Source organism: Drosophila montana, unplaced genomic scaffold, assembly GCF_035044405.1.
Source record: "Drosophila montana isolate Dmon_TW-CO22-7 unplaced genomic scaffold, ASM3504440v1 contig_1083_1, whole genome shotgun sequence".
Lineage (NCBI taxonomy): Eukaryota > Metazoa > Arthropoda > Insecta > Diptera > Drosophilidae > Drosophila > Drosophila montana.
In genome coordinates, this window is record NW_026996074.1 from 710344 (window position 1) to 729325 (window position 18982).

The 18982-nt window shown below is 38.0% G+C and overlaps 1 protein-coding gene across 2 annotated transcripts; it reads left to right on the forward strand.

Moving 5' to 3' along the window:
• Positions 1-4213: 4213 nt before the first annotated feature.
• On the forward strand, positions 4214-16422 carry cwo (transcription factor cwo). Of its 2 annotated transcripts, XM_064679220.1 has the most exons (4): positions 4214-5567; positions 13042-13165; positions 13668-13989; positions 14061-16422. In XM_064679220.1, the coding sequence occupies exons 1-4, from the start codon at positions 5509-5511 to the stop codon at positions 15548-15550; spliced, it is 1995 nt and encodes a 664-aa protein (XP_064535290.1). In that variant the 5' UTR covers positions 4214-5508; the 3' UTR covers positions 15551-16422. The 2 variants fall into 2 exon arrangements, with proteins under 2 accessions (XP_064535290.1, XP_064535368.1); XM_064679298.1 differs by lacking the exon at positions 13042-13165.
• Positions 16423-18982: the final 2560 nt, after the last annotated feature.

Genomic DNA, 18982 nt, shown 5'->3' on the forward strand with positions numbered 1-18982 from the left:
ACTGCTGCTGTTCAACCATATATTAAATGTGATGCTAATCGAATATAGTAAATTTATGAAGTAAATTGGTTAGCACACACCCATTTTGTTTGTCCCGTTTCGTGGCCTTTCTCCCAAGCGAATTTGGGCCTGGCCGCTGCCTAAGCCACTGTACCGCCCCCAGCTGACCAGTTTCATTAGCTTATGCTAATATGAGGTGCCAATTGCAGTTAATATATATGTACGTACATACAAATAACCTATAAAATACGAATGAGTATGTATGTATGAGCAAATTTTAAAGTGTTTAACTGTCAGCTATTCGGAAATCGATCTAGAGGTGCTTGACTATAGCAAAACCGAACAATAAAATACTTGTCTTACAAGACATCAAGCTATTAAAATGTGTTTTTCCCTTTATATTTATAATATTTCTGCATTCCAATGAATGATAATCCTGAGATCTAATTATCATCGGATATGTATACATAGGTTATACTGGTAATTCTCGAATTTGCCAAAAACTTAAAAATATGGGACTCGTGTCCCAGCGCGAGCCGCGTGCCTCTGGAAGTGCGTGCTTATGTCGTGTATTGATTCGGGTATTGAGTGTAAATTTTATAATTTTTTTTTTATGTTTTATAAGACATTTTGTATGAAAAGCTATACCAAATTTACCAATGTTGTCGTATGCCTACCATAACTATTGGTCGATTATTGAGTAAAGCAACATTATTGAAAGCTGCGCATCGCCAAGGGGTAAGGCTGTGCCCTGTTATTAAAACTCTCTTTTACAACGATCTTGACAACGTTGTTTAATTTTAAAACGTAATATTAACTTACTTCATTTGATAATTTGAAATTTTCTTGATATTTTTTGTTTAATACATTAAAATCAATAATTTTTTGATCTTGTTACCCTTTAATAATGTTTTATACTTTGTTATTCTAATATTATATTGTTAATGTGCACATCTGCTGAGCAGCTTTACATAGCCAACAAGCAGCTCATGAGTTTATTGTGCACACCTATATATATATAAACATATATATACATATATATAAATGTAAGCTGAGAAAACGCAAACAGACCAATAAAGATACAGAAAGCGACACAGATACAGAGACAAATACAGATAATCGCATGCATACCTACAAGCATACTTACACATACATATGTGTGTATGTATGTATGTATGTGACCATAAGTTAGCTCAGTCAGCGCTTGGGACTATGCCCACATAAACAATCCACAAGTGTTTGTTTTTTATCACACCGCTTGCCTCGTTTATTAAAAAAAAACAACTTTGTACATTTTTTAGTTGCTGTTGTGTCAGCTTCGTGTCGCATTGCATTTCATTTCTATGGAAATTTACAAGCCACGTAACGCATTTCGAACACGTGACCAAAACAAAAACCAACTTGTAAAACAAGTGCGAGTAGATACGAAAATAGAAAAATGTACTTTTCTTACTGCATATTAAGCAATTGTACAATATAAAGTTTTGATAAGGCTGCGGGGCATAATGTGGGGCAAGGTGCGTGAGTAATTTGAGCTATTTGTATCAGTTTTATGACGTGCACGTGCCTCTCTGGGCGTATGTGTAATGTCAAAGCTGGTAGGCTTGAGTACGCTACGTATACGTAATAACATCTGATGCGCCATTAGCTAATGGTGGCTACATTGCAGCGTTGCACGTGTCACCAGCAATATTCGTAAATACCTACATATGTACATATATACATTCATTTGTATGTTTGTACAAATGTAACTGTCCAGCTGACTGTGAGATCGGAAAAAGAGCAAAAACAGGAATGCAGCTTATGCAAGCTGCTTCAGCCAGCGCCCATTTTCTTTGCGCATTGGACTTGGACACGTTTGTGACATTAGTCGAGCGTGCTGGGCAGTGACTTGTTGCTTTGATTTGCTTTGACCTTTGGCAGCGCTAAAAATAGATTGCATGCCTTTGTGAGTAGCGACCGCTGGCATTTAAATTTAATTAAAATGCTGGAAAATAAAATGAAATAAACAAAATTATATATGTACGCGCACTACATATATGTATAAACAAAGAGCTGTGCTGATAGTACACACACGTACACGCACACAGCTAAAACATTTGCACAACACGTGACCAACAACAAACTGGCATGTGTGCTGTGTGAGTGTGTGGCTTACAGACGACATACGTAGATACACAAATTTCTACATATATACTTATTTGTATGGATGTATGTGAATTGGCTGACACGCTCGCCTCGCGTGAGATATTACGTCATGCGCTATGAATTTTTTGCGCTGGCTGTGGCCGCTTTCAACGTGTCTTGATTAAAAAGCTGCTCACGCGTATAACAGAGAGGGAGAACAGCGCGAAAAGAGACTAAGGGAGAGAGAGAGAGACAGCAAGAGCGAGACAAAAAAGTGTGTGTGTATGCTAGCGAGTCAGAGAAATAGGTGAGCCCACCGCTCATCGCGCTGTTAATGAACGGCCAACTCAGCGTATGATTATTATTTCGATTATTAATAATACATATATATGTATAAAAACAAAATTTCAGCCGACTATGAGAGCTGGCGTTTTACATGAATATGTATCTGTGAGACAGTCGCTTTGTTGCCAGGCCGTCAAATGTCGGCGTTGATGGTGCCGCCGCCCAATGTAACAGCTGCGAATCGCTTTGGAATTTGTCACGTTCACGTGTTTTATTATGTGCTGCTGACGTTGTTATTGCTGTTGTTTAGCTTAACTTGCCTTGGGTTTCTACGTCGTTTATTTATTTCTGTTTTTGTTTCGATTGCGCTTGCCTTTCAACTTGAAAGCTGTCAGACAAACACCAACAGAAACAACTGTAAAGAGCACGCAACGCACGCCCCGATGACCACTGAGTTCTATAACGGTAATCTTTATGTGCAAGCGTGTGGGTGAATGTTTATTATCAATAAAAAAAAATGGAAGAAAAACTCTGTACGTCTGCACTATGTACATTAGTACAATTTTATTTTTAATAATTGTCAACAGTAACTACTACAGTCATCTTAAGTGCTTATTAATAACACACATATGTACATATTCATATACAGTGGTCTGTTTATATATACATACATAAAAGTAATACGCGCAACAATGGTTGTATTTTTCGTATTCGTACATAACGCACATTTCTTTATACGTACGTTAATACATACCTATGTATGTACTATGTTGGATGCATGCTCCCTCGTTGTATTCAAATAGGCTCATGAACCGCATTTCTGTGCTATGGCTGGTGCAGGCTGCCTGTAAAGTTGCGTCGTCTAGTCATCAAAATATGCACCGTAGTGCTTATAAGTCTTACACGTGGCAAATATTTATAGCTTATTTTACAATTAAAAACAGACAATATACAGATTTCTAGAACATATGATCATTAATATAAGATAGGTGAGTTACTTCCTTTAAATATTCTTAACACAATCAATGCAAAAAATAAATAAAAGCGGTTAATAGCTGTAAGTATGAACAAGTATACGTCTTCGATTTGATATATTCCTTTGAAAACATTGATTAGCTAATCCATGTATGTACATACATACAATAAAAATACAACAAAAATATGTACAAATGTGTTCTTCGTAGGCCCACTGTGGCAATCACGTTCGCCGCGCACGAAATGCGATAACATCAACGCACGCACAGACACATTCACAGAGATCTAAAAGCCAGCGCATACCAACACACACTCACTCGCAGTGCCAGCCGCAGCCCAACATGACTTGACAAAGTGCTTCGCTCAGAGTCAGCGGGGCGGTTTCTCTCTCGCTCTCTCACGTTTTCTAGCTCTTTTGCAATTTTCATTCTCTGATAGCCCAGGCACGTCATCTGCTCTCTCAACTTGCTCACAGTTTTTGGTCTCGTGTTGTGTATATATACACTCTTTGTGAAAAGTATATTCAACTCTAATGTGGCTTGTAAGCAAGCACTCACAACAACTTACTAAATTAGGATTATATAAAGTGCATATATATACAAAAATTTTAAATTTAGAAATAAACAGAATTTGTTATATTATCTGAAACACATTATAGTTAGAAACTCCCATTTGATTATAAGAAAATATATTAAATTTACAGGGTTTGTATTCTGTGTAGGGTATTCAACGTATCCATACGTTGAATTTGGGTTCGCCGTCTTGGTTTTAATTTTAGCCCGTTCGCCGTGTATTTTTCATTCATTTCAATTCGACCGTTCGAAGTGAGCAGTTGATGTTAGCAATCAACGCAAGTGTTTGAAACAAAAAAAAAAAGAAATACAAAATTATAGCAACAGTCAAGCAAGTAGCAGCAACAAAAAATTGTAGGCATACATACACATACATCTGAAAGTGCTGTGTAGTAAAATATACAAATACAAGCAAACGGAAAGCTCACAAACACGCGGGTGCTGGTAAAATTCCACTGTGAAACGAAGGAAGTTGTGTATTAATAAAATAAATATAAAATAATTTAAAGTGCAAAACGTGTAAATCGTGCCGTGTGACAAAAAAAAACCAATCACGTTTTTCGACAATCGTTCGCGGAGCTGGTAGCGTGCATGCGTGTTTAGCAGAGAGCAAGTCCCGCGACCAAAACGAGACGCGAGTGCAAAAAATTTCAAGGTTTCGAACGCAGCCGCATCGCTAGCAGAAAACGTGTGGGCATCAAGTTAACACGGGCGGGGCAGACCAGGCTAATACAATTAAACATTGAGCCCGAGGCTTACAGTGGTACAACAAGTGTGGTGAAATTGACAAATTGATAAACATCCCGAAACCTGCTATCGCTCAGTAAGAATTAAGCCCCCTAGTACATATATATCAGCGAATACATAAATGCGAGCATAGTGGTGTGTACTTAAGGTCTTATCGCACCCGTTGCTGTCTCCGTTATCGGCACAGTCACAAAAACGAAAGACTAACGCTGCTGATAAACGTAGCACAGTCATCACTTACAGTCAACAGACAAGTGATGCGCCTTATCGGAAACAGATTACTCCTTTAACTATTTTAACATAAACAGAAAGACAATTCGAAATGTTATGCTACATGTAAAACGGTTAGGGGTGTCGCAAGTGTGCAAAGAGTATTGGATATTTAAGTGTGATACAAATTGTTATATAAATTAATCAGATTAAAACTAAAATCTAAATATTTAAATTTGTTGAATATTTAAATACATTATTTAGCAAGTCGACTTGTGTAATATTCAAAGTGACCCCACCAGAAAATACAACCTAGCAAAAAATTGTAATTCGCCGCAAATAAATTCGCCGTGGCCGACAACCTGTTTGCTGTCATATAAATTTGTGCGCTCTTTCGCCGGCTTTTTATCTTGTCTCTCCTTCATTGACGTAAAGAGCGATACCGTCCACCATTCCACCGCAACTGCAAGTAACGGTGACGCAGGAGCAGCAGCAGCAGAGGACGGAGCCACGCAAAGCAGCCATCGCAATTTTGCCAAGGATCGCAGCCTCTAGCAGCACCAGCAGCCACCGCAGTCACAGCAACAACAACATGGAGCCTTACTGGAGCGAAGCCAACGGTCATGCCGCACATCCGGTTAAGTATGAGAGGTAGGTATAAATAAGGAAGCCCTTGCCACAGAAAACGACAACAACTTCTACAAAAACAACAAGCACACTCACTTTCACCTGCGCGCGTTAAGCTTATGCATAAATTATTGTTAGTGTTATTTTTAAATTCATCTCTTTTAGTTATAGTTTTCAACCGGCATTGTAACAGTTTATCATATGTGCATGTGTGTGTGTGTGTTTGTGAGTTGCGATTGGATCGTGAATCTATTTTTGGCAGTTGAGCAAATTGAAGAATAAAATCAAGCGAAGAGCAAAGTAAAAACGTGGGTAGACAGACTTGACGCCTTTGAATCTATTTTCAAAATGGATTTTTATTTTATGTATTTATTTATGCAAACATTTTGCCAAAGCACAAGCAAAATACAACACACGATTGGGTAAACGTGACGCTCAGTTTGGGGCTTACCCCTTTCTCTCTTCTTCTTTTTGTATTTTTATTTTGAACTTGAATTTTATTTACCACGCCATTTCATTCCACTTGGAATTTTTGTTTTTGCGGGCATTGGTCGATACAGCGTACATACGTTACATATGTTATATATACATATATAATACTATACATATTTTATAAATAAATAAAAGGTTGGGTTGAGACCGGAGTGATTGGTTTTTATAAAGCAAGCTTATATTCCCACTAAATGTCAACGGCCAAAATGCTATAAGGCTATAAATAGCAACAAAAACAGCCAACTGGCCCCGCACATTTGATTGGCTTTTGTGGGCGTGTTGGCTCCACACAGGCATACATACACATCCACATACACACGTGTGCGTGCGTGTGTGCCAGTCGGTGTCCTTTTGAAGGTCAGCAACTGTTGTTGTTGATTGTTATTCGACTATTTTCGTGTCCTCAGTGTCTAGTCCACTGGCGCTGCGCCTTTAAGTGATTCCCAATAATGTGTATGCACATATTTAACGTTAGTCACTCCCAGTGCTTAATAATCAAATATGCAACAGTCATAAAAATAATAACGCAAGAAACAAGCTAAAAAAGGCAAATTAAAAAATCCATTTACCAATTGCTTACCAAAGAAGCTGTTTTGCTCTTGTTTTTAAAATGACCCTTTAAAGATGTGATGAATATGTATGAATATTAATTATGTATGAGATTTTAGATGCACATGTGTACATATACATATGTTATATATGAATGGGGTTATTTACACATTGGACATTAATTATGCTATTAGGCATTCAAGGTCCATTTTAAGCATATTACGCTTACATCGTGTGAGTCATTAAATAAAGATCGTCATGCAAACTGGAGGCGATTTAATTTTTTTTTACCATTTTGACACTTCAGTAATTAGATCAAAATGAAATAATTGGTTTAAGGGATGTAGCCACTCTTTTGAGTGTCATGTTTAAACCCTAAAATGTTCTTAGGGATTTGTCTATAACTTGTTATTGTTAACCGATCGCTTGTTATGGCTTCTAGGTGCTAAATACAGAAATAAATAAATTGAATAACGAGGACGAGGTTCTTAGCATTATCGTCAACATTGTTATCGCGATCGTTGTCGTGCCCGATATCATTCAGTACCTGGCAGTTTGCTTAAATCGTCACTTGGCACTTGAAGTAAACACGCGTCTACGAAACCGTCGTATATCTACAATGTTTATAATTTGCTCTACCGCTGCTTTAATTAAAACCAACTTAACTACAAACAAGTCATCTATAAAAGAGATAAGCAAGCACGCGATAAAAGCTCGTGACGCACATCGAAGATACCGGATAACTGATTTACTTAAAATATATATTAAACGGGAGTGTTGGTTGAGAGACAATGTGTGAGATCTCGGGTTTGTTGCACGACGAGGCAGCTGTTCCAAATGCCAAATACTCAAATACGCAGCTGTCTCTCATTGTTTTCGATTTCGGGATCTTTGCGACAACGTGATCCCAACCATCCCGGCCGTGACCCAGTGATAAGCAAGTGCTTGGTGCTCCGCGATTTGTGATATGTAATAAGTGGCTATCGATAATGCCGTGCGAGAGAATTCTGAGAAAGTGTGTTTGTTTGCTGACTACGTTTGTGTTACATGGCGAAGTCTCGACTGCTGGTGCAGATTCGTCATGTAGATTAAGTACGCCCAAATGTTCAGCAAGACAACACGTCAAAGCAAGCCGCAAATGATCGAGTATGTGCATTTATTTAATACACAATTCAGTGATCTATTTAGCTTATATCAATAGCGATGTTTACAAAATAAAAAACAAACGCATGCTTGCGTTCTATAAATAAAACTACAAATTTTATCTATACGCACATATGTACACACATATGCATGTACATATATAAATTGGTACCTAGCGATCTCGCGATTCTTCAGATTTAAACAGAGCGGACACTTATTCCGATTTCAAATCGGATTCCAAATGCCATTCGGAGTCGCGTCGTCTTATCGTCATCGTTCGACCATTGGCATCCCCGCCAGAGGCACGTACACATGATCGTTTCCATGCAGTTGTTTTCATACAAATATATATATATAAGTGTCTGAATATATATGCATGTATGGACATACACATACATATATCTCCCACTGTGCTGCTTTATACATATGCATCAACTTTATAGAGCTCGCGATCTCTCGTGCCGTTTGACAAACGTGATACAAATATTGAGAAATTCACAAAATTTGTTATCTGTATGTAAGTGCGTTTTTGTATGTGCAAATGTGTGTCCGTATGTGCCTGCAAGTATTTGTATGTGTGCTTCCTGGCTGTGATTAATGCACTCAATGTTGGCTGGGCATGTTGCGAGGCAAATCTCTAGGTCTGGGGCTTGTGAGCAGGTGAGTCAACAGCGTCCATCAGGTTTCGCGACGTTGCATTTGATTGCTGCTAAATGATTTAAATAGATGGATTTTTATGTCTTTTGACCCACTTATTAAAAGTATGCCTCGTGTGTGAGTGTATGTGTAAATATGTGCACGGGAGAAAAAGTATTCTATGTATAGAGAGTAGAGGATATTTCCGAAATGGCAATACCTTTGACATTTTGACATTTTTTCAGATATCGAATAATGTGGCATAATGTCTCTAGTACCAATCCGCTTTTGTGGTTTTTATTTCTGACAATCTGAAGTCTTTCACGTGGCTGATTTAAACGATGTTAATATCCGCTGCATCATCTTTTTTCAAACGCTATAAATACATATGCATATGCAGGCATGTATGTTTGCATGTGTGCATGTGTGTATGTGGGCGCTAAAAGAGGCGTACACGTAATGCATCAAGTAAATCATGCAGCACTCACCGCTTGTGCTCAATTGAGCTTATTGCAGTTATGAATTGTTGTTTGTGTTTATTGAATTGTTTACTGGATGTGGAGAATACGTGAGAATAAGTAATATTTTAAAGGGGGAGGGCTGCCGCTCGTTGCAGTTCAGTTCGCTGTCCCGCTGTTGCTAAGCACTCCAATTGACATGTGGACACGATTTGCTGGCAAATCAGTTTACGCTCTGATGAATTATTTGTGATGGATAAGCAATCTGCACTTGTTATAGTGCCATGGCTTTGGCGATATTGTCACGTGTCCAGGCAGCCATGGCTATATATACATACATACACATATGTATATATACTTACTTAAATTTTTTTAAATTTTCAGCCGAACAGCTGCAACCGGTTAGCGTGAAATTTCCAGTTTTTCAAGCATAACAAAAACATCTCACGTGATCTCTGCTAAAGTAGTTTGTGTGAAACACTCAACAAGTTTTATTAGTAAAAATTTCCAGCACTCTAATAATTGTTTACGACTGTTGCTTGGCGGCTTGGCCTGCACTAGTATTTGTTTATATGGCGTTTATCTTATCAGCAGCGTCTCAGACTGCAGGTGCAGTCAAGGTTATACCGGCCAATGAGCGGGCCAGTGACAGTCTCCAAGTCGCAGGTTCTCGTTCCTCCATCGTAAAGGCAGATCACTTTTGTTTTCCACTTAATGCTTGATGCTAATTTACCAAAGGGAAGACAACGATTTATTATATTTATATTTGTGTTGACTTTTTTGAATTCCCCCGAAGTGCGTCATCGCTTTAGTGCTTTCGCTATTCTATTAGGTTGGTTCTTTGTTAAGCATTTCAAAATTCAAAGCACCCATTTCCATTGCCTACAGTCAACTTAAGCGTAGACATCTAGAAATTCTATGATGTGATGCGAAGGTCTTTCTCATTTGACCCAGATTTTGTAACGGAAATGCTTGACATTGAAACAGCCGGACTCTTTTGCATAATTGTTTCTACAGTCGTGGTAACAACAAATTTGTTAAAAAAATTGACAGAAATTTGTTTTACACTTGGCCTTTGCTTAGGTGCGTATATATATATTTATATATATATGTATATATATATTTATATATATATGTATATATATATGTACATATATTTACTATACTACTCTTAAATATTCTAGTTAGTCATTTTATTAGTCACCCTCAAAGAAATACACGCAATCTGACATGGATGTTGATCAATCAGTCTTGAATTGCTTATGCAGCACACGTACACAAATTTAGCAATTATAGCAATTTAAATACAGTCTATAAAGTATTTCAATGTATTGTGATTAGACTAACAAAACATAATATGTGTTATTTTGACTTGTGCTATCTTAAAGTCATGTGAATGAACTCTGATAGTGTTCGTAAATACACACTCATATTCACACTCACTCATGTAAGTACATACATACATATGTGCACTTGAAATTTTAACCGAATGTCACGTGTAACGGAAAAGATATCTTATCTGTGAAGTCAAATAGAACTGGAAACAATTAATCGAAATATCAGTAGAGTACGTTTTCATTATTTTTAGGTTAACGCACGATATCGCCAACAACTTTGAGGGCGTGTGTGTGCAAAATCTTTCTATTAGTATATACTCTCTATTCAAAAGGTTGTTAAAATTTCGTCACGAAATGTGTATCGCATTAAAGAAGAGATCTTCAATTGAGTTAATATTGATATACTTATGTCTCTGTCTATTTTTAACAAGTCTCTCTCAACAAGTCTTTCTCTTTTACAAATAGATGAAGTTTTTATTAAAACATAACAGTGCGGCTAGGATAAGGGTATTTATGCTTCGGCACTCTGAAGATAACTTTCCTTTCGTTTCATTTATTGTTCCAATTTCCAATTAATGCGCATTCAAAGCGTGCTTCTAAAGTCTGTTCATGCTTCTGGCAAGCAGCTTGCGGCTGATCAACATTTAGCGTCATTTGGCATACTATTTAGATGTCGCATAGACGAATTGTTGAATACACTACAAATTCGACTGGCTCAAATCTAAATATATATACGAGCGCCGCTATTCGCCAATTACTTAATAGCTCAAAGGTGCACGTCGGCACGACATCGTCGACAATGTTTTGGCCCCCAAATTCGAAAACGCCAACAAGAAAGCTTGCCAGTTTGGGCGGGCATAAGGGGCGTGTCCATAGGGTTCAATGTTCATTGTTTAGCGTTCAGGGAATCGCGTAGATATTTCATGAATCAAGCGAGTGATTTGGCAACTGACGCCGCTCGCTGGGTGCAAAGGTCGACTGTTACTTGAGTGCTGTAAAGTAAGAACACGCCCTGCGCACGGGACTATCACTGGTATGCACTACCTGTTTGCCCTGTGGTATCCCAGATGACAGTTAATCAACTAGAGTGCAACTCAACTGGATCAGTTCTTAAGTACATATATGTATTTCAATATGCAAATAAATTGCATTTGCAAACAGCATAAAAATGAACTGTGACGTGCCAAAGTGCGCACTACTCATACGCAGTGTGAACCAAGATCTGTGCGTGACATTTAAAGCTTCCTTCAGCTTAGAAATAAACCAATAAGTGGTGCTAGATACCGGGGAGATAGTCGCAGTACTCAGTAGTCGCAGTTTATAGATTTCACCAGAGTTTTCTGGCACTGCTGTGGGGGATAAGTAAACAAGCTCTAAGCGCCATAAGCTGGTGGGTACTGGTATTTACTACGTTTGCATGTATGTATGTATGTATGTATGTATGTATGTATATATGTATGTATGTATGTATGTATGTATATATGTTTGCATATGTATGTTGTACGTATGTATATATGCATTTGTATACATTTATATATGTATGTACGACAGTTGTTTACATACTCGACCAATCTTTGCGTGTTGGCGCTTATCGCAAATGTTGCTGGCATTCGCAACAAGTTTTCTAGCGTTTTCTGACGCGGCCTTTCAGAGTTGTTTTTTCTTTTCTGTTATTCTTTTCTTTTCTCTATTTTTATTTTTGTGTCTTTATTTCTTTAGGTTTGTTTGTTTGTTTTGGTCAGAGATTAGTGCTCATTGAAATTGATTAAATATTTTCATTATTCTTTATTTTGTTTCACTCTTTTTATTTACTTATTTGCCTCACTTGGCAACTGTTTGTGTTTTTTTAATACAACAAAATTTAAACAATTTGTTTTGCTCGCTGTACTTAAGTTTTTTGCATTTAAAAAGATTTTATTTTATATATTTCTGACACATGCTATTAAAACGTGTAGATTCAATAATTAGATTTAAAAGAGAGCGTATGCTGACTATTTATTTAAACGTGCTGTTGATTCTTGGCTAGAGAAATGTAATTTTTTATACATGGTATATCTAGCAGAGTTATTCGATGAGAATATTTATCTATGTTAAAGGTGTTGATATTTGGTTATTTATCTATGTTAAAGGTGTTGATAGCAAACACAGCTATTGTAAAAATGCGACACCTGCTCAGCATAAGATCTCACAAATTAGCGAAAAAAAGAGTTGGTTTTATTTTTGTATAAGTGTAAGTATTTCTGCGTATAGGGGTGTGTGTGTGTGTGTGTGATTATATAGCTGGGTATGTTTTTATATGAAAAACTATTATACACTATGCTAATTGTATTTTAAGGCACTATTATCCTTTATACTACAAACAAAACAAAACAAATCGCTCGTTTGATTTTAGCCAAGCGACAACTTGGTGTGCAATCATTGGTGGCCCTTTTCGGGGACTCTCGGATTAGCTGCTGGTTGACTACCAACTGTGGAACATTATAAGAAAAATGATATTGAGATATGTAAGAGAGTATGAGAGAGGGATGCGCGACAGACAAAGAGTTTTGTTGTTCACAAATTTACATTTCGATTAATACATATTTCTTCTTTTTTTCATTTTGCAGCCTAGGTTTATTTTTAATTTTACTTGAAAACAATAAAGCATTACCCATAAAAAACAACACAATTTAACTACATATAAATATTTAGAATAATTAGCCTTACGATTATATTTCTAAGTCAGTTTAAGTTATGCGCCTAATAAATGCATTACTAAAACAACGAAAACAAATGAAAAAAAAAAAAAACTTGACTAGATTTTGAACAAGATTTGGACTTATTTGTGTTTCTTATCCTTCCCACTTCTTTTTGCATATGAAACAAAACGCATACGAATTATAGCGAAGCAGCTGTCTCCAGTTTTCCTTATTGCACAGAATCTAGTTTAAATTTTTCAACATCGGCAACAGCATACAGCGAGGATGATGCTGAATATGCCACCGGAAGACGTAATAAAACATCGAGGGTAAATATTACAATTTTAGAGCGAAAAATCGCGACACTAATCAAATTCGAAAACAAGATCAAAGGATCAAAAGAAAAAGCGCCCGAGTAACAAGTTCTCAGCTTGTACTCATAATGTAACTGATTACTGGTGACTGGTGACTGGCGACTGGTAACTGGCAATGGCAAGTGACGTCGATGACTACGCCTACTTTCACACGCCTACAACTCACACAGAACGCACACGCACAGCATCCCGAGAAGTCGCCGCCGCTTTTGACCCTTTTTTATTGTACGCAAGAACATGAAGATACAATAATTAAAATTAAAAGAATACCCAAATTAGTAAAGTTAACGAAAATAAAGCGAAATTTAATAAACATGACAAAAAGATCTAAACAGAATACAACTGGCCAGAATCATTTAGCATAATGGTCCCGAAACTTCATAACCTTTTACTCACTAGCTGCTAGGCTCTGGTAAAGATCATACTAATGGTAGTCCTTATTTGTATGCTTCTATAGCAAGATCCATTGTCGCATCGCATCATTGAGAAGCGGCGCCGCGATCGCATGAACTCCTGCCTGGCTGATTTGTCCCGCCTCATACCTCCACAGTATCAGCGCAAGGGGCGTGGCCGCATCGAGAAGACCGAAATCATTGAGATGGCCATCCGCCACCTAAAGCACTTGCAGAGCGAGTGCCTTCAGAAGGAGAGCGAGTACCGCAGCGGTTACATGGACTGCATGAAGGAGGCGGCAAAGTTTCTCTACGACAGCCAAATGCAGGACTTTTGCTATCGACTTTTGGCCCGCCTGCAGGAGCATATAGACGAGGTGTTTAAAGGTAAGTAACCTAATTTTTTATCAAATCAATCACTTTTTATACTAATTTATATTTTTCTCTGCTTTTGCCAGCTGACTGTTACAAATCCACCCGCAGCTGCCACATTTCGGATAACGTGAGTGCCTCCAGTGGCAGCCCGCATCAGGCGTATCATCAGCCTCTGTGCCATCTGCGCGACATGCAGGGCGCCTCTGAACACAGCAGTGACCATAATGATGTCAAAGATCTGAGTTTCCGCAATCATCTCAATCAGCTACAGCGTAGTCATCAAGCAGCTGCGGCGGCCGTTGCTGCTGCCGCCGTGACCAATGCCAGCACTTCCAGTACCAGCATGGAGCGCCAAAGCCCGAGTAAGCTCGCTGTGGGCAGCGGAAATGGTATGGTCAACGGCATCGCTACCGATAATGTACCCACCAATTCAACAGGCTCTAACGCTGCAAGCAGTAATGCGGCTAGTTCGACTACATCTACATCCACATGCCACACGTTGGCTAAGGCGCCTGTGGCCGCTGTTGCCATTGCTGCCCACCAGCAGCCGCATCAGGCGCCAGTGATTACATCGACGGCGCCTCATCATCACACAGATAGTAGTCAACACGATTTTGAGTCTTCGCGTGAGCCGCTGCTTCACACGGATACCTCCAACATGCACTCGCCCCCACCGCGGGACTCTCTGCTGCAGCAGCATGCTCATTTGGCCCATAATCATCACACAACTGATAGCCTAATGTCGCTGCGGATGCGCAACTACTCGGAATCCTCGCATGAGATCGAACACAACAACAATTACAAGTACAAGAACCACATCAAGGAGCGTTTTGTGCACGAGCTGCACGACGAGGAGACGAGTAGCGAGCACGCGCCGCACCTGCAGAGCGAGCATTCGCATTTGCATGCACTTTCCGAACACTCCAAGGACGGTACCGAGCCTGAGATAGCACCCATAATGGCCAAGAAGCGTAAACTTGCCGAAGCAGCCTGCAATGGAAACCTTCTGCTGGATGTGCACAATGAAGCCAGCAACACAATTCCGCCACGTCCCATGGTGTTGGTGCGCGACGACAAGCTCCCTTTTAGCTTCAGTGATATTAAGGACATCAAGGCGGAGCTGCACAATAGCAATTCCAACTCCGGTCCGCTACTGGCCAAGCTTAACGCTGCAGGCGCGCAGTTAAGCACGCCTAGCAGCACGACGGCTCCACTGCCGCCCCGTCACTCGTTTACTGTACCTATCTTTGCGTTGCACGGACAGGGTAATTACTATGTTCCACTTAATGTGGATTTCAATGCACTGGTGCCGTACCTCAACGGTGTAGATCTGCTCGAGAAGAGCTACACGAGTATGCCCGTGGTGCATCCCATCAATATAAATGTCAACTTTATGTCCAGCTCGGCATCATTGTTAGCGGCTGCTGCTGCCGCCGCTGCCGTTGCTGCCGGCAAGCAACAGGCAGTGGTCGCCCCAACCGCTGGCTCACTAAGTGCTAGCTCAGCAGCAGTTCAGGCGGCTGCTGCTGCAGCTAAGGCCAAGCTGGAGCAGGCCATTAGCAACAGCTGGTAAGCTTCGCTGACTCGAAAGGGACGCACCACAGACAACGGAAGAGAACAAGTCTACCTCACCACTTATGTGAATAATCATCAAATGATTAATTCCTAATATTGTGCGAAAATCAATCTGTTGGGAGTCGCTTGGCTGCAGCAGTATAAACACACACACACCACACATACACAAACAATTGTTATTCTGTACAAGTAAGATGATTTAACTGAAGGACAGTGAGCAACCAGTTATGAACTGGTCGCAGCCTTTGAGGCGCGCCTGTTTATTGATCCACTGAGCAAAGTCTACATCAAAATTGAACTGTTTTAAGCCAACTTAATGGAAATTTTGTTTACAAATAGTTACAAAATAAGATTAATGAAAAATTCTACAAATTTCTAAGAGAAATATACACATAGAAATGTGCATGTTTAATGCCAAGAGCCAGCCCACATTAAAAAATCTAATGGATTTAAATTATAATTAATTGTGAATTAAATATATTTTTAGATGTGTAAAATTTTTTTGAAACTTTAATAAGCGTTTTTGTGGTTTCAAATCAGGCTCCAAGTGCGTTTTATTTTTAAATAAATAAATATTCATAAACCACTAGTCAAATCAACATTTAAGAACTAAAAAAAAAATATTTTAAATGTTGATGTGTATATATTTTTATCATACAAATTATATACAATGTATTTGTTTTAAGTTTTATTATTTAGCAACCAACTATTTTAAGTTTTTATGGTTCCAGGTTTTCGCAAAAATTTTGGGCAAATATACAAAATACGTCAATTTCGTTCAAGTTTGTACCAAATTTCATTTTCGAAATGGGGAACTTTTATTTTTTTAGATAAATATGTAAATAACTTTTTCATCACTGTTTCTGTCATTAAGTTGATTAAATAAAAGTTTTTAATGTTGTGAGATGTTATGTGAACTTTAAATAATTAAATAGGCAAAATAAAGAAAAAATAAAATTATTTTCTAAAAATGTTTGCTGCTTAAAAACTAAAAGTTTACGCACAATATATTCATGTTTTATGGATTTTATGATTATTACGTTAACTACAGTACAATTAATATAATACTTCTACATTACTGTTTAATATATTTTATATATGTATGTATACTTACGTAATAAAGTTGAAATGAAAATTATTGAACAAATTTATTTTCACCTCGTCTGCCATTCTTTGCTCGTCTGCTACTGGGCGTGACAAAATATATATTTTTTGATCGATTTGTGAATAGCATATAAACATAATTGGCAGTCACCACATATGTATGGTTGTCGAAGATCCTATAACTTTAAAGATAACTGACTGTTAAATAATGCTTCTATTTGTCTTGATACCGCACTGTTGGGCCTTGGGTCCGAGTCCCGGATAGTAAATTTCATCTGATTCCATTGAATTCAAGGCCTTCTTTGTATCGTCGACCATCTCCAGCTTTGTGATTCGAGACACTCCACAGGGCTCTCTCGTCTATCTTGTGGACCCTAGCGGTCAATGTACAGTTACGCTCTACGGAAGGTGAAGGTCGCCAGATTGTATGTGTGAACGACATTGCTGTCGTATTCTCGGATAAATACCTGCAAGCCCTCTAATCCGACCCAATGCTTAAGTTCGAAGTACCTGGGTCTGGAACTCGACTGGACCTAAATACGAAAGATCAAGACACAATTTTACATGGTTACGGTAAATTTCTCCATATTATTTAAGAACTTCTTTGCTACATACATAAAAGTTCTCTTTCATATTTTATCTCATCCAATCGATCTCCCAGATCGATATATATAGTCACCCTAACTTTGTTAATTTTATATTAGACTGAATAGTAGACTAAGTAGTATTGTAAATTTTCAAATACATTTAATTTAAGTTGTTCTCATAATAACAGGAAAATTAAAATAAAGCTAAGGCCATTTTAAAAAAATCAAAAATTAAAAAAATAACTTTCATATTTTAGAACTTTTTTAGCTGAAAAAAAATTATGAACTATAATTTGAATTTGAAATAATTTAAATCTTAAACGAAAATTTAAGTTTTCCTAAAGGCAGAAAAAAAATGTTTAATTTAAATTTATAGATTTTTTTGAAAATATTTAAAAACAATAATCGGAGTCTGATGGTGTACCTGCTTGTGTGCTCAGGTACAGTGCTGCAGCACTATGTAAACCTGTTTTGAAACTTTTTGAATTGTCTGTAAACACTATCTTTTCCGACCATTTGGAAAGAAGCATACTTTATCCCTCTCCATAAGAAAGGGAGTAAGCACGATGTCGAAAACTCTAGAGATATCCCAAATTATCTGCTATACGTAAAGCTTTTGAGAGAATCATTACATCTCAACTGCAACATTTATGTAGTTCTATTATTTCACCTAGTATGGGTTCGTGAAGCGTAGATCTACAAACACTTACCTTCTTGAGTTTACTTTGCTTACAATCGAAGGGTTTAAGAAAAGAATGCAGACTGACGTCATTTATACTGATTTCATACTGCTTCATAAATTATGCCTTTTCGGATTCCCAGTCAATCTATTGAACTGGGTTTCAGAGTATTTGCGTAACGGAACCCAAAAGGTTCTTTTTCGGTTTCTTAACGTATTCTGGTGACTTCCGGTGTTCCTCAAGGTAGTCATCTTGGCCCGCTACTCTTTACTCTTTTCATTAATGACCTTCTTCGATACTGTCTCACTCTCGAGTATCAATATATGCTGATGATGTGAAATTATTCCTTTTATATAAAGATATCGCCTCATGTTATCTTTACAAGTCGACATTGATGCGTTTCAGACTTGGTGTCTAGCCAACCTCTTAAATTTAAACTACTGCAAGGTAATGACTTGCTATAGAAACCCTTCTTAATTGGTTTCCTACATCCTTGATAGCTTACTTACGCTTGAGCATGTCGAAGGAGTTTGATGATCCGTACACGACAAAGACCCTTTATATATAATATCTTTGGTACGGCCTATACTTGAGTATGCCTCATGTATCTGTCACCACAATATTCTATCCAACACTACAGAATTGAATCCGTGCAGAAACAATTCTTGTTGTTTGCCCTTCATGGCTTAAATTAGGATCCTCGTGTGCGGTTGCCGTCATAATCCTGCAGACTTCTGATTATTAATCTTCCTTCCTTAATTAATAGTAGAACCATGCTTGGTGTAATATTTATTCATAATCTAATTACTGGTGAAATCGACTCCTCTGCGTTGACTAGCCAATTAAATTTCTCTTTCCGTAGACTAACACGTAATTTTACACCTTTATCGCTTCAATTTTACTTAACTAACTATGCCTTGCATGAACCGTTCAGGGTCTGTGATGATTATAACAAGCTTTACAGATTATTCTGTTCGGAGTTTTCCCTTCCTCGTATAAAGTCTTCTATTCTAAACTATTTAGCAAGAAGAGAGTCTTAGCATATAGGCGTAGTTTGTA

What these genes read in the sequence shown, in the direction of transcription:
- cwo (XM_064679220.1), top strand. Translation starts at nt 5,509, where the DNA reads ATGGAGCCTTACTGGAGCGAAGCCAACGGTCATGCCGCACATCCGGTT. An exon ending in CATCCGGTTAAGTATGAGAG is followed by an intron (nt 5,568 to 13,041) that starts GTAGGTATAAAT and finishes TACGAATTATAG; the next exon opens with CGAAGCAGCTGTCTCCAGTT. An exon ending in GACGTAATAAAACATCGAGG is followed by an intron (nt 13,166 to 13,667) that starts GTAAATATTACA and finishes ATGCTTCTATAG; the next exon opens with CAAGATCCATTGTCGCATCG.